The 20,874-nt window shown below is 44.8% G+C and overlaps 3 protein-coding genes and 1 non-coding gene across 7 annotated transcripts in view; 1 reads left to right on the top strand and 3 right to left on the bottom strand.

Moving 5' to 3' along the window:
* Nucleotides 1-1,089: 1,089 nt before the first annotated feature.
* Nucleotides 1,090-7,644, bottom strand: LOC142558251 (uncharacterized). Its single transcript, XM_075670412.1, has 3 exons — nt 7,377-7,644; nt 5,777-5,962; nt 1,090-1,446 (listed from the first exon to the last, which is right to left on the bottom strand). Exons 1-3 carry the CDS (start codon nt 7,630-7,632, stop codon nt 1,433-1,435), a joined length of 456 nt encoding a protein of 151 aa, XP_075526527.1. The 5' UTR covers nt 7,633-7,644; the 3' UTR covers nt 1,090-1,432.
* Nucleotides 7,645-8,951: 1,307 nt separating this feature from the next.
* LOC142558692 (U2 spliceosomal RNA) lies at nt 8,952-9,139 on the bottom strand. Its single transcript, XR_012823091.1, has one exon. It is a non-coding gene; the product is annotated as a U2 spliceosomal RNA (small nuclear RNA).
* A 2,596-nt stretch (nt 9,140-11,735) lies between these two features.
* LOC142558249 (uncharacterized) lies at nt 11,736-18,889 on the bottom strand. 3 transcript variants are annotated; one of them, XR_012823000.1, is made up of 3 exons: nt 17,946-18,409; nt 16,885-16,968; nt 11,736-12,545 (listed from the first exon to the last, which is right to left on the bottom strand). XR_012823000.1 is itself a non-coding variant. In XM_075670407.1 (3 exons), the coding sequence occupies exons 1-3, from the start codon at nt 18,791-18,793 to the stop codon at nt 11,991-11,993; spliced, it is 939 nt and encodes a 312-aa protein (XP_075526522.1). In that variant the 5' UTR covers nt 18,794-18,889; the 3' UTR covers nt 11,736-11,990. The 3 variants fall into 3 exon arrangements, 2 of the variants coding, with proteins under 2 accessions (XP_075526522.1, XP_075526523.1); XM_075670407.1 differs by lacking the exon at nt 17,946-18,409 and adding an exon at nt 18,494-18,889; XM_075670408.1 differs by having other exon boundaries at nt 16,885-18,404.
* The window catches only part of LOC142558250 (zinc finger Y-chromosomal protein-like), a 35,082-nt gene continuing 32,705 nt past the window's right edge, over nt 18,498-20,874 (top strand). Inside the window, exon 1 of one of the 2 annotated variants that reach the window (XM_075670411.1) lies at nt 18,498-18,573. The gene's annotated coding sequence lies outside the window, so the exon portion shown is untranslated. The remainder of the gene's footprint in view (nt 18,574-20,874) is intronic. The other variant, XM_075670410.1, reaches the window with a different exon arrangement.

The raw sequence follows: 20,874 nt of genomic DNA, 5'->3' as shown, positions 1-20,874 counted from the left end.
TAGCTCTGGTGTCCCCGTTACCGATTTGGTGTCCTGGAGACGCCGCCAATAATATGAAATAGTGACACGTTGTTACTAGTAAAAAACACGATTTAAGCCGCTAACGCTACGTTCAGCACTGCCGCGCCCAACAACTTCTACAACGCCTGTGAGAACTTCACCAAGCAATGGTTGTTCTTGGCAATACTAAGAACTTGTGAATTTTGTGCACCGCTCATGCTTAACTTTGTAGTGCACTGTGGCTTAGTGAAGCACTACGATTGCGTGTAGCATACGTACACATCTTACCTGATAGACGGTGAACAGGGTCTTGTTCCGGTGAATATCCGGTGAAGAAGAAAAGAGTATACACCTTCACATGTGTTAAAACACATGCCAAACTTGAAAAAACAGACGTACGATGAACCTCCACACGTTAAAATAGCAAAAGCATCACTTAAAAGGCGAAAACTATTGAAAACTTTGCAAGCGCCATGGCAAACGCAAATCCGCCATTGCTGCTGATATTGATGTTGATCAGGCTGTCCCCTTGCGATCGAGTCGGCAAGCGCGTGGAAGCGCGTTTCCTTATTCTATGGAAGCGCAATTGGCGCAATGTAGCCAAAATAAATAAAGAAAACTGCATCAACTCCAAATACACACACGCAAAAGAAAATCGTCGGGATTCTCTATAACGACGTTTCCAACCCCTTGACCGATATTTTATACAGCTCGTTGCATTAATTAAAATACCTCCAGTGCATTGTTTTCGTAACGCGCTAAAAAAATTCTGCGCTTAAGCTTACCCGCACAAAAACTCGGCGCAAATTCGTAGAACGCCACCAGTGCAGCCCCCCACCCCCCAAGAAAATATATGACTAGTCAATAATAATAGCATACAATTATAACGTCAGCGTCGGCGCAATCAATGGAGAATTCAATTTTATTTGTTATAGAAAATCAAATGCAATGCAGTAAACAATGGATAGAATTAAGCATATAGCTTCCTGGAGTCTAAAAAAAATCTGCCTTGAAACTTGACGCGGTGACGCGGCAAATTGTGAGTATATGATTGAAAATAATTTGTGTTCGTGTATGAGTAAGCTTCTCAAAAGGAGTTTCAAGTGTTTCCATGGTATGGTAAGCTTATATCTTGATTCCTCAAGTTTTTTTTATTCATATAGGTCAATTATGTTTAAAAAGCGAATTGGAAATCCCAATGGTTTTGTTTTTTACCGGGGGAACACAGAGTTGAGCCACTGTTTTGAAACAAACTTTTATTTAAAGTAGTTACAAGTAACACCGACACCCTCGCTCATGACAAAACAGCTTTCACTCACTGTGTCCAGACACTTGGTTCAAGTTGCATGTAATGCTTCATCTCCAAGCTTTGCGTGGTTTCTTAAAGGCATTGTGAAATCTACACGGTGTTTTTATTTTACACCTCCTCATCTCATAGCACAAGATCTAAAATGTGTGAACAAGAAGAATCAGGCCAGCACATATTCACAGAAATGAACTCTTCACAGTGCAGTTGACAAGTGCAAAAATTACAGCAGAAACTGCCAGTCACATGATATGAGCAAAACATAACTGTTCTTTTTGCGGGAAAGCCTCAGTCCCATGCCGACATTAACCCATATGGTGGTCACCACTAGCAATGTTTGAAAGATTTTCATAAAATAGAGACTGAATGTCTGGAGTATTTATCATAAGGGAAGTAGAAACTCGCACGTCTTCTAAACAGCCCTTTGCAGTGCTAAATGTATGCTGGCTATTGATAGTAATAAATAGTATGACTGTTACAACTGTTAAACAAGACAAAAACTCACAGGAATATGAAGGCTTGAAGAGATAAACAGTGTTTGGAGGGAGAATGTAGCTGGAGTGAACCCTTTGACAAAGATTTGTCTTCATCAGTGCCGCAATTAAGTTCGGCACAGCAATCTTTATGCACACTTAGCTCACTTTCCCACACCCTCAATGTAGGATGAAGAGGAGAATAAGATAGTGCGTAGAATGAAGTTGAAGTGTAGAAAAGAAATGGGGATAGAGAAGGTAGGAGCACTGTTGTAGATTATTCTTCCAAGGTTACTCTTCCAAAAGAAAGAAAGAAAAATATTAAATGTGTAAGGAAGCATTGCCAATTGTTATTATGCCTACTCAAGTAAGAGATGCACCATAAGGGATGCAATATAAAACTGATCTGATATGTAGGGTGGCCTAAAGCTTTCTGCATAGTCTTTACAATCATTATGACACTGTCTGCTGCAGCTAAATATGCAGAAGTTTTAATTGAGTGCTCATGACCAGAGCAACTTATCCAGACTGCACACAATACCATTGCATATGCCCTCTATTTTGGTAATCTGAAAAATAAAAGTTTATTCAAATGGGCAATAAGAACATCACATGGAACACAAAATCTAGATCGAATTATGAGGCATGCCAAAGTGCGGGACTCAGTATTATTTTTGACCACCTTGGGTTTTGTGATGTGCACTTAAATTCAATTACACACTTTTTTTTTTCATTTCACCACCACTGAAATGCAGCCACCTTTGCTGGGATTGAACCCGCAAGCTCGAGCTCAGCAGTGCAACATCATAACTACTGCGCTACTGAGTGTTTACACAAATTTATAAGTAGCAAAACACATTGGAGGCTTTTGCACACTGAAGCACTACACACCATCCAATGGACTTCCTTACATCTATGTACAGACATACTTACCAGCGGTTCATATGACAAGCATGGAGGCGTGCTCTAACACACTACCATCCAACAGCTGCCACATGACCACTGGGTTTGTACCTATTTTCACAGAACACTTACCAGCAGCTCATACAACAAGCATGGTGGCCTCTCTCGTGCTCTAACACACATACCATCCAGCTGTGACATATGGCTGCACACCACAGACAAAAACAGACGGGCTAATCATCAGAGACCACATGTCATGATTTGTTAACATGCGAGCCCTCAACCTGCTTCAATAACGCATGACAGCACAGCACTACTGCACCACTTCTCTCTTCCTAACTGCACTGGAGGCTTGTTACCAGTAATCGTGCCCTGCTGACGTGGTTATCTCTTCAGTTTCTATGTTGCTGTCCCTAAGCTGTTATTTAAGGACTTCCTTTTGAGCTTCAGTGGGCCTTGAAAGGCTAGATGATGGCTGCCACAATCTAGGGTTTTTTGTAGAGTGAAATCTTAACAGGTGCACAACTTTTTTGTTGGCTGGTTCATTTTAATGGTCTGGTATCTTTCTTTTTGGGTCACTTTCACTTTCAACAAGCATGAAAACTGGCTCAAACAAATTGTTTGCCTTCTCAGCCACACCCTCAGAGACTTCACTATCTGATATTGCCTGTCTGACTGAGTCCATTTTTGCTCTTAAGAGTGCCGAGTTTGACACTGCTTTGGCTGCTTCCAGCTCTGTTATACTCTGTACAATGTGCAATGCCCGACTTGCCTCACATGCTTCTTCGGGTGAGCTCTCATGGGCCTTGTTGCTGCTAGTTGGATTAGCGATGACCACACAGTGAATGTGCTTGCACACTGTAAAGTGTATAAGATGGTCATAGCAAGTGCACATATAAGTATGCACACACACTGCGCATTCCTTGCACCTCAAAGGACAGCAAGCACCATCTCCCACTTTTGACACTTTATATGAGAGCCCTTTAATAGACTGAGATGGCACAGTCCATATGCCATCTTCATTTAATTTGGCACAAGCTGCCATTTCACTGCCAGACCTGTGGTTCTTCTGAATTCTGCTCAGCTTCTTACCCTTTGCCCCTTTCATCATCTGGATAGCCCTTATCATTAAAAAATGATTTGTCAAGTCCATGAGGGCAGAAATTAGTTTGTCACCATGCTTATTCTGTTTTCTCTCCAGCATAGTATGCTTTAACGTCCTGTGCTTGCTCTCAAGGTGCATGTTAGTGTTGACAGCTGCTCTAGTCCTAAAGCAATAGGCCCACTCTTGCGGCCTAACTATATAGTGGTCATTGAAGTACTTCAGGAAGTCCCTCAGTTTTTCTTCCTCACTAGAAAGGAATTGCTTAAAATAATCTTCAAATGCCTTTTCCGCGAGGAACTCTAAGAGTAGCCACACACTATGGTAAACATGTGGCCTTAACTGTTTCTCTACACACTCGAGTATCTTCTTATGCCAATTGTTATCCACATGCCAGGCACAGAGAAGTTTCTGTTGTGCAGCACCCATGACCATGGACCATGCTTTGTAGAATTGCGACGCATCATCAGATATCAATGTCTTAGCAGCCACTTTTTTGGCCATGGCAGACTCCAAATATTTGAAGAATGCTGTCAAAGTTTGCTCGTTCATCCGGTTGCAGATGAAATAAGCTATAGCTACACCTGATCCTACTTTATCTAGCACCAGAAGAGTGGTCAGCTCAAACTGGTACTCTGTAGTTCCATGTGTGGAGTCAAGACATACAGTACCTGCAGGGCCCAATTTTTCTAGTAGTTCCTTCTGAGGCTCTGTCATCAGAACAAGAGCAAAGTCTGCTGAAGGAAATGTACCACTTGGGTCCACTGCACCTTGTGCCTTGTACAGGGGGACAAGTGTTTCACCTTTTTCTTTCATCACAAGCACCCACATGTCTACACTGATAGCGTCATTAGTGTGACAATGTTCAGGAGCAGCAATGTTCAACTGCTGTTTGATGTTATGCAGGGTTGAGCACTCTGCCAAGTGCACTGGCCTCAGCTTGGATGCCACAGATGTTCTTACTCGCTTTAGAATGGTTTTCATGGGCACACCCCTTTCTAGGTTCTCTGCTACGCTGGCCTTTTCCTTGTCACTCATTCTCAAGTGCTGAATTTCTGGCTTATGACCATAATGGTTTCTTTGATACTGTGATGTTATTGGGGCCGGATCACTCCAGAAAAGGGAGAAGCAGCACGCGAAAGCACGAACACACATCGGACTTGTATTCACGTACACGACACAGATAACGGCACACACACTTGACAATGCCTCATAGGCGACATGCACTATCTCTATGGATGGGTGGATTATGATTGGCCTACAGTTCCGGCGGAAGCGTGTGGCGCCTTGTCTGAGACCTCGCGGAACTGATGCTGGCCAGCGGGGTCGGACAGCAGTGTCGGCCGGCGGGTCGGACAGCCGTGTAGGACGTCCGGGTCGGACACCTGGGTCGGACAGCCGGGTCGGACGGCCGGGACGGACGGCTGGGTCGGACAGCCGGGTCGGACCGCGTCGCGGGGCTCAGGTAGCCGGCCGCAGTCACCGGGTCGCGTCCACAGCTGGCGGGGTAGCCCTGTGGCCGCTCACCCGAACGCTCGACCGCCCCGGTTCAGGACCGCCAGCCTCCTGGACCAGTGCCCAGCGGAAGAGCGGGGCGAGGTAACCTCCCAGCAGTCACCGTGTTGCTTCGGGTGTGGCGTATTGGCGCGGGCGGCGATAGCTCCTCTGGGCCAGACGCCCAGCGAGGAAGCTGTTTTCCGTCGACCGCCGAACCTCGCGCACTGCTCACGCCACGGGCCACACTCTCGCGCCACGCTTTTTTGAGGCGCCACTGCCGACGCTCCCGAGTCGGCGTCGATGATGATGATGACTCTCTTGCGGGTATTTGCCCAGATTCGTCCTCTTCGCCCCCGCACGGCGCACCGTATGTTTGTTTTGCACTCCCGCATAGCACATATTATAACAGATACCTGACTTTTATGGTGGTGCCTTCAGGTGTCGGACTCTGAGTGTTGTCCATTGTGACGGTAATAAATGAAAGACATATCTTACCAGACCTACAGCTCCCCTGACTTTTCTCCCGACGGTCACTATGACCTTCCTTTTTCCTTGCCTCGCCTGATCTATTACAGTAATAGTGGATCCTTGTTTCTCCACTGGCCAGCTTTTTGGGGTCCCTGGGCAAAATGAACCAGCAGTTTTGGCTACCCTCTTCTTCTGCTTTCCATTCATGAAATTCTGTAATAAAAGCACAAAATAGCATTAAATAGTGACAAGTACTATTGGGAGAGAGATGCAAACAAAAGTAATCGCTCTGAAGGCTTTGGACACGGGCTAATGTAGCATTTATTTTACTCCTTCACCTTCAACTCGACTGTGTCATGAGGTCACCCTTGATATTGCTCAAATTTATGTTAAAATTGAATTTCAAATGCAATGCGCCATAACTTGAAAAAATTTATCATATTAGTTTTGTTTTAATAAGAAACAAATATGAAACTTAAGCATGATCTATGCTCACTCCTTCCTCAATATTGAATTAGACTGTACATTCATAGCAATGCTGTTACGATAAGACAGACGAACTGAGAGCACGTGGTGGAAGCTACGCCCCAGAACAGTGTGAATCCCTTCTCTCAGTTTCTTCTTGAAAAGCTCCTTCTTTTCAAGAAGAGCTTGATTGTTTACTGTACATAGGGGCTTGGCGAGGGAGTGTTCCATCGTCACGCGGTTATGATCTGGCTTGGGCATGCGCCATGGTTCGAAGAGGCAGCATTATGTGCGATTTCAATAAACCAGTTGCTAGTCTGCGTTCGTCCTGTCTTCTTGTACGTTGGTGTCTTTTCCCAAGCGCAGTTTACGTTCACAAAAAGATGTCTTACCAAGTAGCCTCCTAACACACTCTTCTTAAATAAAAAAGGATTGCGCGTGCGTCAAATTTCGCTATACTTTATGAAATCTACAACCAGAGTCCTTCAATTGAAGGACTGTGGTACTACTAAAGAATTTTCCCAAAGTACGCCGGGAGACCAAGCCGCTGACAGCCGCAATTGCAAGTGTGGTCCTGGACCTACGTCGGCCTGCATTTGGACCTATTGCGGCCTGCACTGAGGCGAAGACTACACCACGCACGCAAGTAGCGCAGAGCAACGTCAGAACGCTGAGCAAATTCCTCCTCTCGTTTAAGTAAAAAAAAAAGGGGGGGGGGTTGCGCGAGCGTCACATTTCGCTCTATTCTATGAAATGTACTGCTAAAGAGCTTGCCCACAATACGCTGGGAAACCATACCGGCGACATCCGCAAATTCATGTATGGTCCCGGTTCTGCGTCTCTGCCGCATTGCAACGTGCACTGAGGCGAAGACTAAGCCACGCACGCATGTGGCACAGAGCAACGTCAGAACGCAGAACAGCTTACTCCTGTCGCTTAAAAAAAATAAGAAGATGCACAAACGTCAAATTTCACTCCAGTTGCTGTGCAGGATAGCAGACAATGCCAAACGTATGTCATGTAGCGCATCGCTGGGAGCGCGCACACATGACTATATACTATAGATGGATAAACTTAAAAAAAAAGTCCAAGATATAATATTGCGTTTAAACGTCATTTGCTCACGATGACTGAGAATAAATTTAATAAAACTGTTCCTCACCCTTACTGTTCCGGAACACCAGGTGCACGTCAGCCTCGAAGTTGTGCGCAGCGATCTGGTGCACCGAATACTTCTCCATTGTAGGCAGGGAAGTGCCACATACGTCGCATTTCATCAATTTCTTGACATCCACGGCCATTTTGTGAACGTTCCTGATGTGTTGCAGCATGTTCTTCCTCTGTATGAATAGTTTGCTGCAAAATTCGCAGCGACGATCGTCATCGCCGATGGCAGCTCGATCACAGACGCGCGCCATTCCGAAGCGGAGTAGCCGACGTTTGGAAGCACGTGGTTTCTGTGTCATTGCACGCACTACAGAAATACAGAGAAGAAACCTCCCCAATCACGTGACACACTATAGGTATTCGGTGGCCCCATAGGGACAGTTGGAAACCAACATCCGGGAACGCAGGGTCACGTGGATGTTGCCTTCTATTGTTCACCGGCCACAGCCGGCCTGCGGAGAGACGCATGTTGGAGTGCTCCTTCTGATAACGCGCGTGCCGTTCGTTCCTGGAATGTTGCGGGCTCGCAGCGTTAAAGAAAGGAAACGCATCAAGGCAGATAACGATTATTGTTGTGTGGCAGAAGGGGCAAGCCAAAGGGTGTAACTTTGCCTAAGAGTGTATAATATAGCGTACGCAAAGCAGCGCACGTTTTCTACAATTTTAGTTGGCCGGCGATATCTTCGGATCTCAGAGGCCATATGCCGTCGGTGCGGCTATTTCGCGCCTTTAGCGACAGGTGGCGCTGACATCTCGAACGTTTCTTTCGTTAGGCTTTGACTCGTTCGAAACGAGAAGCGATCTCGAAAACACCACGAGGTTATCCATAATACTCTGTCGTCAAAGCGGCCTGAGACTAAGCGAAAGCCGTTTACACAGTCATTTGCTACGAACGAAGTGCATTTTACAAAAGCAACGCCAAATTCAATTCGAAGTGGGCAGCCGGGACCGCCGCCATGTTTCCCGCAAGCTCCGCAAACCCCGCAAAAACGCTAACGCTAACTAGTTTGCGTTGCGTACGCCCGCTATACCCGCTATTTCGTTTAGCGTTCAGCGCATGCGCAGTGACGACCCGCTATTTTTTAGCGTACGCAATGGAATAGCGTACGCTATACTAAAACTGTAGACTCTGTGACAAATTCCAAACTTGTTATCGGTAAAACACTGATATATAATAAACATGTCTTATAATTATTTATATGATGACATATAAAGTATAATAATGTAATGATCACATTGAATACACTTGGTGCAGCATGCAGCATAAAACCCGTGGGGAAAAGGAGGCAGAAAGTTTCTTTGCCTCTTCCTCCAGGTTCGGCATCAGTGCCTCACAGAGTACTGCGCGCTTTGCCGCACAGCTGCGATGCGGAGAGGGAAAGACAACTGACAAGGGACGTCTCGCTGAATAGACTCCGTGGTCACATGATGGGGGCATGCGTTCGTTGTTCCGAATGGCTGGGGCTGCCATGTGCTGTACGCAGTGCCGAGCAGTCTCGAGCTTTCTTTTTATTTTACAGCAAAGCTGTTTATGGCCAGGGTTTCGTGCATTTTTGTTTTTCGTGTGCAAAGACTGTGGGCCGATCCAGGAGATGGTGCAATACCGGGCCGACCCGCAGCGGAGGTGATGCAGGCTTCAAGCCCTCCGCCAACTTGCCAAAAATATATTGGGTCCAATAGGACCCATATCAGATATTAAGCTGTTAACAACAGCTACTACCGTAGCCTAGCTCCTAGATAAGTTGTCTGTGAGGCTCTGATACTACACCATCACCCACGTCGGCCATGTTACGTTCCTTTCTTTGTCGGTGTTCCAAGCACTTGCGTATACCTACTCGCCTTCCGTTCTCCCGTGGTGGCGGTCCCGTCGAAACGTTGTGTGTCCTCTGTCTTCTCAGGGCGGCAGTTCGTGTGCCTTTGTGCAAAAATTCTCGCGTGACAGAGCTCGGCTGGCCATCCACCTTCACAGGGTGGAATGGCTCGTGAATTTTTTCACAGAACGCACTGTCAGTGGTCGTATAATTCTTAGGATGCAGCACTTCTAAGTGCTTTCCTTTTCTGTATCCAGCATCAACATGGAGCGCAGCTTTTCCCCAAAACGCCACCAATTCTCTGACAAGAATCTCTGGCAATATTTATTCATATATTTTAACAAAAAGCTTTAGTTGTAAATATTATACTCCACTGCCTTTACTACAATAACGCCTTCTCGATCGTTGCTTTGTTTACTTAGCGATGTAGATGCAATGTAAGTTTTCAAACCATGAAAGAGTCAGAAAGTCGGCATTGCAAAAATAAAAAAGGGGGGAGTGCAGGGTTTGTGGGTAAGTGCTGATTTTGCCAAGCAAAATAATTGCTTACAAGCGCCTGCTGAATATTAAAAACAAATGCCTAAAATTCCAAGCGCATCACAATGGCAAATAGAATGAATGAGCTTACCTTGCTTGCATGAAAAGGCAGCAGCAGATCGTGTGAAAAAGTTGTACTCTTGCTTGGAACTTAAAAGCTTAAGAAACCAGTGCAGTTGAACCTTGTAGCAAAGCCACACCTGACACAGGTGCCTTTATTATATCCACTATAATACTGATTTTATAAGCATATGATCATTACATGCTGATGGCAGTCATAACATTTTAAATTAACTTCCTCATATCTGATAATTTGTTGCATCAAAGTTCACCATATTCAGGCAGGACTGTATATGCATGCAGTCAGTTTCTGGGAACACTGAATGAAAATATTAAGTCATGCTGGATTGAACAATATATTAGGCTTCTCAAATTTCGTCATTAATAGTGAGAACAGAGTTTCTATGCAACGAAAGCTTATAATGGCACAGAAAAACAAAAACTTCTAGACTAATAATCTGTCAATTCGACTCCATATTTTCCTTTAGTGTTTCAATGCCATCTTAAAAATTGCGGTAGAACCCATACCACAATGACTGCTGATAGTAATGCATTAGCACTGAATAAATATACAGCAACACTATGTATTGCAACTGTCGAAATGGCTTGTGAGGTGTAGAATGCAGTGGAATTCCTCTTTCACGCTGCCCTAAAAATGCTCGACACCATGTAGCGCCGCCACGAAGCCTGGCCTCCAAAATACATGGCACGCACTCAAGGGTGTGAACGCTGAGAAACGCACCATGCCTGGCTCTCCTCTTGCACTTGTTTCTTAACACTCTGCTCCACCTAGCAGCACTACCAAGAAGTCCAGGCATGGCCTCCGAGAAGCGCGGTGCGTTCTGGGAACTGCTTGCCACACACTGAAGGGCACATGCTCGTTGTCCCAAGCTGGCAATGGCTCCAGCGGTCGGTTTTAAAACTTGTTCCCTCAGCTCAGGAGCTCGATGTGCTACCCATTCGACCACATACAGCCCAGTGACACAAACAGGCGGGAAAATGGTTAGATAGGAACATGGACGGATGGATCAACAGACGGACAGACAGACAGAGACAGACAGATGCCCGGAAAGTTCACGGAATCTCCAATGAACGTCTTTGATGCCGACTTTGGTAACTAGGTATATCACACTGGAAATGTGCTGCTCTACAGTGATGAAAAAGGTGTCCTAAATTTCTTCACTGCTGAGTGGAATCAATCCGAACTCGCAAGGAATCCTCAAGGAAAGTAGCCCAATGCATTAGCAGGCTGCGCCACAAATGCAATGGGTATGTGCCACGTTTCAATAAATGGCTTTCATGCCAACGCTTTAGCGAGCTGTGCCATGAATGCACAGGGTATGGACCCATCTTTTAAGTGGACCTCTCGCCAACTTGGGTTGCCGAGTATGCGCCACCGAGTGCGTGGCAAGTTGGGGAACAATGCTCAGCGCTTGCTTCTCGCCTCGGAGGCCACAGGCAGACTCTGCGGCGGTCAGTGGCAACAGCCTGTCCAGATCAGTGGCAGCACGCCTTCCCACACACGCCATGCATTTCGAAGGCCACGTGCAGGCTTCACGGCAGCGACGCTGAACAATGCCGAGGGTTCTTGTGAAAGCACGAAAGAGGAGTCCTGCTGCCGTAAATGCCTCATACATACCTCATTTCGATGGTGGCAATACGTTGTGTGGCTATGTTGATTCAATGGTAAATGCATTATCATCAACAGTCATTGTAAAATTGGTTCTGCTGATATTTTTTTCTCAACCATCACGTTCCTTGTATGAGGGCAAATCATTGAGGAATTGAGGCTGCTGCAATGTGCTTATCGCCAAAAAACATGCTCATCTGCAAAGCATCAAGTGTCAATGCAGAGAAAAGCGCTTGCAAGAACTTGCGATTCTCAGCAGTTGTGCAGCCCACCAAGTGCTACTAACAAGCAAAAGAACACATGCTGTAGCAGCAAAGTGGGGAACAATGACAAGATGCCACTTTTTATTTGAAATAGAACATAGTGAGCTTTTCATGTTCTTTGGCATTCTTTTTTTCGAGAGAAAAAAAATATTCAAGGTACTCTCTGCCTGACTAGTATATAGTAGCATTGTTAACAGGGCAAATTGGTGCTTCTTCGCAGAAAACTTGACAGCGCAAACCACACTTTCACTGTCCCTTGTGGTTATACGTCGCAATTAGTGCCTGCTGACTTCATTTCTGTGCTTGGCTCAGGTAACAGCACAAGTTTCAAGTCTTTGTGCACAGCCATGCAGTGTAACAGAGGGCTCTTCTGGGTGGTAACACACGAGCAGTGGTTGCATTTGTGAGCTCTGTGAAATATGTGGGTCAAGGACCAAGTTCTCAAGAAGTAATTTCTGGAACAGGCTCATGGTGCTCGCAAAGTTTTCTTCATCTTTGTCCTTCTGAAGTGGACATGGCGCGCACCAAGGCAGCACTCCGAGAAAGTACCGTTGGCCGCGGACGGCACTTGAATTGTTCTTCGGTGCCGTGGTTGCGCAGGTGGCGCTTGTAATTGCCACTCTGTGAGAATGCAGCCGGGCAGTGCCTGCACTTGAACGGCTTCTCTCCAGTGTGCACTCGGACGTGCCTCTGGAGATTGGCAGCATTGTTTGAGACGTACGGGCAGAAGCGGCACGAGAATCGGCCACTGCTCTCCGAGGCTTCCCTTCTGGGCAACACTCTTCCACGGGAAGCCTGGCCCACCTGCAGCTCGTCCATCGAGGTCCAACAGAAGGGCATCCCACAGTCATCGGGACCAGGAACTGCAGTGGAACAGAAACAACTTGGCATCAACAAATGGCAACAGAAGTGAAATGGTGTGTAAGAGCATCCCTAGGGTTACGCTGTTCTTTATTTACTCATATACATCACAGGCTCAGAACATTGCTTGAGGGGAGGTTACAAAAACATTCGCAGTTCATTTTGTTATGCTAAGAACTGAAAACGACTGAACAACAGGCAAGATAACCAATATACAGTACTTATTGATGAAAATAAGTGCAATCCACAGTGTTAGAAGAGTTTGCACAGTAGTAACAAATGTTCTCACATGGTTGTTGCAGTAGGCGAAATTTTAGTGAGTGTCCAAGAAATCATGCGATATGTATTTACACAAAGCAGCACACCAGCATAGGTAGAACAAAAGATGCTGAACTGCCAGTAAAAAGGATGCATTGTAGAAGAAAATAAAGACTCAAAGCTGAGAATTCAACAGCACAAACCAAATGAGGACAGAGGAGCAAGACATGCATGCAACGGAGCACATTTAGTCTCTACATTTCAGCCCGTCAAATGTAGTTGCCCTCTTCAGCATGGCAGAGGTCATTTTTTGGTTTTGCAACGAACCAACTGCACAACAATGAAAATACAAATACTGCAGGAGACAGGATTAATATAAATGAAAATGAAGTGGTGCTGCTAACAAGAGTGAGCCAAAGTCAGGGTTAACTGTTGTTCATCGCAAATTATGTGAGGTAGCAAGGAAGCATTGCTTTGACACAGCAGACAGCAAGAAAAGACTCGCAGGAAAGAAAAATGGGCAAAGACAAAGCGACAAGCTTTTATAATGTCACCCAAGATGCCTGCCAACCTGTACTGGTTGGGGAGTCCAAAAGTACTTGCACACAAATACTGACAAATGTTTTAGAAATATTCTTCAAGGGTGCTGAGTCTGTGTGTGTCAATTACTACACCTATAGTTTCAGAAATATGTGAATGAGACAAAGTTAACCGGTTGTCTGTAGAAGCTGTTGCTCAATGTCTACAGTTCTGCGCTTCATGCCCCACCCATGGGTCAAGTGCCATAAGCCTCAGTGCATCGTGACAAACTAACGAGTCACACATCTCAGTTGGTTCACTTCTGAGGTCACAGAGAGGCTGCTGACCCTGCAGTCGGTCTTGTGAACATGCACTATGATGAATGATTTTGGGTGCACTAGTGCTCCACATGGCACCGAGCCATTAAATGCTGCTGTAACGCCCAGGCACACCTCAATGAAAAATGTGACAACACTTTTATTTGTGGCCATGAAGAGTATATTTGCAGACAAAACAACAGTGAAATGTTACCAGAGTTATAACTTAATTAGTAGGGTAAATAATAATGAGTAATTGGTCTGCTGAACTATCCACAATTGAAAACTTTTTTAGGTGTATCAGAAACGCTACTATAGACTGTGCATTAAGTTTCCTGTACTTAAATCAGAATTCCGAGCTTTCAAAACAGCATAACGTATATGATGCTATGGGCAGCATCACAGGGGTGCAGACAAGGACTGTCACACTTTCATTTAGATCTACAAACATTTCTCGGGTAAAAATAAAGACTGTTCTGCAGTGGACATCTTTAACCAATGCCAGTAGCATGATCACTGAGACCTTTACCAAAACAATCTGCATTTGAAAGGAAGAAAGGTGGGGACAGGAAAGCAAAATATTATTTAAAATAGCAGTCTGTTCATTTGAGTTCTTGGCACATCTTGTTGCACAGCAGATGTTTTACAGGAAGAAGAGATGGGGCACAGGCAAGCCTGTCCTGTGACTCTAATCTTCATCCTGTGTCGTGCTGTTAAAAAAAAAAATCTGCCTGTTCGACATTATGTAAACTAGTTTCCTTTCTGAAACCCACGTAGCTGCCAAAGAGCTATTGTGATTGAGTCCCATGTTTTTTAATAAACACTCAGTTGGCGAGGCAGTTGTTCATGTCTGTTTATACGAGTAGACTTTTCATAACACCATTTCGCATAATGTTCTTTCTGGTTAGCCTTTGTTGAAGAAACAACACACCACCACATCTGCAAGTAAGCTCTCACTAACAAAGTAGACAAGGAATCTAAGCGCTCTGTTGCACTTCACATACCAATGTTACAAACTTACGTTTTAACTTGAATCACTAGAAAACATGGCAAACCCAATCACATTTACAAGGCAGACATAACAGTACTAGTCGCAGTGAATGCTTAAAAAATATAATGCCATGCTTTCTCACTAAAAGTTCATCTTTCAGTTAGAAACATCAGCTAGCAGCCAAAACACATTGTGACTTTGGTTATCCTGTAGGTTATTAAACCTCATGCGAGGTCAGCCAGATACGACTGGGAATTGGGCACACTTCCAGGAACATAGGTTCATTGATTCCAAAATGTGTGGCTGTGTAAAAATACAATGAAACAATTTTATGTAGTGTTGGAAGGTGACCACTGTGCAGCCAAGAGTAGCAATCTGAAAAGAAAAGCAAAAGGCATCACGTGTACAGGAGAGAACTTCAAGAAGCACAACAATCCACTAACAAGCACACCTAGGCACTAAGTGAAGGACCAAGTTCATGGATAACCCTAATTTTTATTTCATTCAGTCACACTGTAGCGTAGTTTACAATTTTTTTTGTTGAGATTATAAGGTTGAAACCGTTCCCAACTAAACCTTTTTCTCCATTATCTCGTTTCTTTTATTCTCTCACTGGCAACCACAGCTCACATTTTTAGAGCTCGATCTTGAATGACTCCTTTATATATCCTTTGTCAGAAAATTCGAAGACTCATTTTTTACAACTCCAGAAATGGGTGTTATTGGGCTGCTTTATAAGTGCTCAAAGCAGACATAGCCTTGGAAGGGTTTCCATGTAAACTCGTCAGGGACAAAGCGGTGCTTAGCAACACAGCTGAACCAGTTCAGTTCACCAGCTGTTTGGTTCATTGGTGCACTTAGTTCGATGTTACATGAGTGACATGATCGACACAAACTTCGCGCAGAGAGGATTGATTTCTGTGTTAGGCTAGGGAAAACCCCTGGTGAGACATGGAACATGATTCTGCAAAAGTATAGTGACAGAGCATTATTAAGAAGCCGTGCCTTTGCATGGCACCAAAGGTTTTTGGAGGACAGAGATTTGGTGCAAGGCGACCTCAGAGCTGGCCGCCTGTCAACACACTGCTGCACATGTGTGAAACGGACAAGGCAAGAAAATCACCGTGCTGCTGTGCACATGATAGATCTTAAATTGAACAGCAATGTTTGCCACCAGAATACAAAACTTGCCCACTGCAAAAGCAAGTGCCACTATACTTTTGGAAAAGGGCCAGATGTCATTCTGCGCAAAGCATAACTGCTGAAGTCGGTGCTGCCAGTATGACCCGCAAACAAAGCGACAAAGTGCCGAATAGCAAAGTCACAGTTCACCCGCCTCTAAACACTAATGCAACGACCCTCAAAAACAAACACAATGTTGATTGCATTTTTTATGCTAGAGGCTTGGTGCACCTGACAAAAAAAATAAGCTAGAGCAACGGCGTGCTAAAACAGCTGCACCCGGCAATTTGGCACCGCCCCATATGAGGTGTGGGAAAAATGTGGACAGGTACTTCAAGAAGTTGAGGATTATATGGCCCCTGCCATGTGTTAAATAAAAGAAATATGTTTTTGGTAGTTACAAGGCACTGATCTATATCTGATATATTAAACAAGGTTTTGTACACTTCTGTGCCTAAGAAGCAATATGAAAGGTGCAAAAGAAATAATAAACTAAATATCACACATAATCTAAGCCTCTGGCTTGAACACTTATTCCTCTTATCTGTCGTACAAGGTTGCAATGAATTAACCTTTACTCAAAAACAAAGCCCTGAATGATAGGCACTTGTGCATACATTGGTGCATGAGCCTCCTTAAAGGTCAGGTTGCAGTAAAAGAGTAAAAAATAAGCAAGAAGAACATGTCTAGTTGTCAACAGGTAACATACTGTGCAAAATACGAATGGTGGAAAGAGAGACAGGACAGAATGCACTATGTTACTACATTCAGTATGAGTCTAACTAGTTCACAACAAAGTACTTCTGGGATGTACAGTTCCTTTGCCTGTACATTTTGTTCTTTGACACGTTTTACAAGATTTCACCAATTTACTACCTTGATTCAGTTTTATACATATTTTCTGCACTGTAAAGGCTGGAGCCGATCCGGTTTCACGAAGTGGCAATTTCGAGCTGGTTGCATTTGGTGCCATTCAAGAAGCATGGCGCAATGACACTAGGCTGGCCACAAAATGCACATATTCACATGCAGAGCTACATGTTGAATAATATGAGAGCTTGAACATATACATACTAGACCCAGAATAAAGGTGGCATGGAGATCTCGGGGCAGACTTCGCACCCCAGTGATGTGGAACTCTAGGCAGTCAGCTGTGTGCTGTAGGTACGGAAACATGCACATTTCATTTACCACAGTAAAAATGTGAATTTTAGAATTATCTGTCGAAAGAGGCATCTCTGGAAGTACACTTAGGTTAATGTGGGTTTAATTGAACAGAGTCAGGGTATATAGTTAATATTTTCGCACTATATGAGACTTTGAATGCCTTCTTAACTGTACACTTGTCATACCAGTCTAGTCAAAACCTCGTTATAATGAATCAATATATAAAGTAGTGAGTGAAATGCCCCTTGAAACCCTCAGAGCAAATAATATCACAATACTACATGCAATAAGGGACATAATGAAGTAATTCTGGCTCTCCCTTATCAACTTGGTTATAAGAAGGTTTTGCTGCATTTACCACTTAATTTTCTGCCTGGCTGTGGAGCATGCATTCATGCTATGGGCAGCTGCATTGCATTTGAATATGTTGCTTCACCATCACCCATATTTATGTATATGATTTCGCTGTGAAAACACAAAACTACATTCTTTCATCCCATTACCTGCTAAACGGCATATATAACAATTAACAAGCCCAATTTGTCACGTATATACGATTCAAAGTGAGTCCACAAATGACCTAGCTGTGAGTGGTTATTTTCTTCCCCCGAACCACTTGCCAATGGATTATTCTCCGGGCTCATGCAGATGACGGGTCCACCCATGTGTAGCTGCTTAACCACGGAGCAAACATTTGGAGACGTGCAAACGCGGCATCAGCTAAATTTTTTGTTTTTTCTGCGCCGTGGTCGTGCAGTTAACACGCCGGGCGCTGGTCGGGATACGTGTAACTCTGCTTTGGGTTGCATATGGATCGAAATTACGAAACATGTCCACCTAAAGGATTTCTTTCGCGGCACCGGTAGTCTCCAAATTCTTGCTCGTGATTGCACACGAACATTGCATAGCTGCACACGAACAGGAAGAACCGAAGAAAAAATAAGAAAAAAGCGGGAAGTATCGATGGCCTGTGTCTTCTGTCGGTCTGCTACCGATCATCTGTAATTCGACTCGTCAAGAAGTCATCCGCCGTGGAGAACGGCCGCAGAGACGCGTGCGGCGGTTTTGTCGCCGAACCACTTCAAGTTGCAGTGAACTTCACTCGCAAAACGAATGCGTGTGAGCAACACGGCTTTAGCAGCGGCATTCAACACCACCACCGGAAAGTTTTGCGGGTAAGTGGGCTCTCTCGAAAACGTGTGCCCAAGGTCGGAGAACGAAAGCAATCACCACCGACGGTAAAATGTCACAACGCTGCTTGCAGAACTAAAACAGCCGCTGGCTACGGAACACTGGAACGTCAAGCGAACTCGCAGTCGCAGAGTCAAGGGGCACAGTTTGCAGGTCGTCCTCGTCGACGCACGCGAAACGCACATTGTTTTTCAACCCATCTCAGAACCGCCATCAAGTTCCGGTTTCGGAGTTGTGTTTCTTCCGTTTCTAAAAAATATAAAATAAATCATGATGATGATGATGATGGTAGAATTACAAAACAAGCCAATGCAATCCGCGTTACCTTCGCTATTGTTTGTTGACAATGGCAGGCGAGTGCAGTGCATGCTGTGGCCCACTTATGAAGAGACTTGCCGCGGTAACGTGAGTAGATAACACTAGCGTGGGCGACGTCGTGCCATGTGCACGCTGACGGCAATCGTACCAACCTCCACGTTGGCTTCCGCGAACTGCAGCGCAAAAGCGGGTCGCATTCCTTGCCTGCTAAGCAGCTTGCACATATTCTCATTTCCCACGCCTCAAGCCGTCGTCGTTGCAGCCCGTCTGAGCCCGATAAAAAAGCGCGGATCGCTGCGCGTCGCATCACATATCTCTTGGCCTGCCACTGAAGGCCTCTTTGCTCGAAAGCTATTATGCGGCGATGCGACCGGTGTCGTTTCTACGTGGCCTAGGGACATGCTTTCGAAATTGGTGGAGCACCGGTTGTAGGCGGCGTTCTTTGATGCATGTGTGCCCGACTGATTGCACGATGCTGCGGGCACGGTACGCAGTCTCCAAGTCGACTTCATCACGTTGGGCTTGTGTCTCGCTACGCGGAATGCGAATTACAGGCGCTCACTTTCCTGGCTTGCAGTCAAGTGCGGTTTGTGTTGTTCACACTTTCATCGGTGCGCCGCAGTATTGTGTATGGCCGCAATGCGTTTCCAACACGGCCATCCCCCCCTCCCTCCCTGAAAAAAAAAAAAGCACCAATAAAGAAATAGAGGGACGTGTGGGATAAACCTCTCTGTAGCGCCGGATATATTAGCGAATGTACAACGCAGAATTGTCTGCCGAGGTTAATATTGAGATGCAAAGTTGCAAACAGTCCGTGCGCAGTTTTGTCTGTTATCAAGGTAAATAACATTTTTGCAGACAGAATGCTATCTATGGCCAGTGTTACATCTGTAATGGGTATTCCTTTACTCAAATGATATTGCGCGACAAAGAAACGACACGGGCGTGAGAGAAGACGACACACCAAGCGCAACTTTTCAACTAAGAAAATTTAACGTTAGTTGAAAATTTGCACTTGCTGTGTCGTCTTCTCTCACGTCCGTGTCATTTTTTGTCGCGTAATATCACTTGAGTAATGGATTACCAACTTTCCCGGAATGCTGCTCTCATTAAGGGTATTCCTTATTTCATTACGGTAGGCCCCCATTATGGTTCTGTGTACCTTTGCTGGACATTTCCCTATCGAGTAGGGGGAACATCGCCTCGTGCTTGCACAGTGTATAACACTAAAAACAGGTGCACAATGACCCAATGCTGGTTCAACATTTAATTTCATTTTTTGTTTGAAATATGGTATCACGCAAACCATTCACTGTCGAACAGATTGGCTGCTTATTTCCAAAAAATAACGAAAACTTCCATTCTTGTGTTAGAGAAGGCTTGCCTGCAAGTGTTGGGAACCAAGCACTGGCAGTGTACCTGGCCGAGTGGCACTTTTGTCCCCTGAAGAGAAAGGCACTCTCCAAGTGGTCCAAAGCAGTGGCAACAGAGGAATCATAAAAGAGGCAGAACATGAACAGTCTGACATTAGGATGAAATGGGACGCACACAGTTTGCAATGGCGGACCAGTTTCTTATCAGAAAACACAGTAAGTAACATTCAGGGAAAATACGGGAAAGGCGAGACATGGAAGTTCAAGACGACCGGCAAAATGAGAACAAGGTAAAAGCGGGAGCCAGTGTTTAAACAAGCGGACTTTTCTTTTTCAAGGTGACATGTGCTTCCTCGGCACAGTTATGTCTAGGTGGGGTTCTTCTAAATGGGAGAGAGGGTAAGAAGCGGGTGAGACAACGACCAAAGGTGTGTTAGCGGCGAGAGTGTAGAATTGAGAATAAAGGGGTGCTATGCACATGGCTAGTAACACAGCCGACATGTCGATGGCCGTGTGCACAGCACCCCTCTATTATCTGCTTCGCTGGAGGTCAGTGGGCTATTATCTCTGAAAGAGATAGTAAAAGGAGCAGCAGAGAATGGTGCTCGTGAAAAAAAAAGGAATGTATATATAAATAAAAGAAAGAAAAAGAACGGGAGAAAGAGACAAAGCATCCAAATGAAAATAACTAAGTGTTGTTGCTATAGCTTGAAATGTAGTATAGTGAATAGATTCTAAAGCTCTCTTTTGCAAGGTTCTTTCTTTCTTTATTACACTCACGCATTTCATTACACAAGATACGCACAATCTTTATGGCCTCTTAGCCAATGGCTAGTATGGGACCCATTTCAAAATATCCTTATACAAAACTGTTAAAATAATGCTAGTAAAGAGTCTCAAATATATCAACAAAGAATAAAGGAAATACAACACTTTGCACTAAATACAGGAATGAGTATTCGTACACGGATTCGCAAAATGAAAACTTATTGTATAGGTATTATTATTAGTCTTC

This window comes from Dermacentor variabilis, chromosome 9, assembly GCF_050947875.1.
Source record: "Dermacentor variabilis isolate Ectoservices chromosome 9, ASM5094787v1, whole genome shotgun sequence".
Taxonomy (NCBI): domain Eukaryota; kingdom Metazoa; phylum Arthropoda; class Arachnida; order Ixodida; family Ixodidae; genus Dermacentor; species Dermacentor variabilis.
Note: the sequence above shows the minus strand (reverse complement) of the source record. Positions and strands in the feature narration are given on the sequence as shown.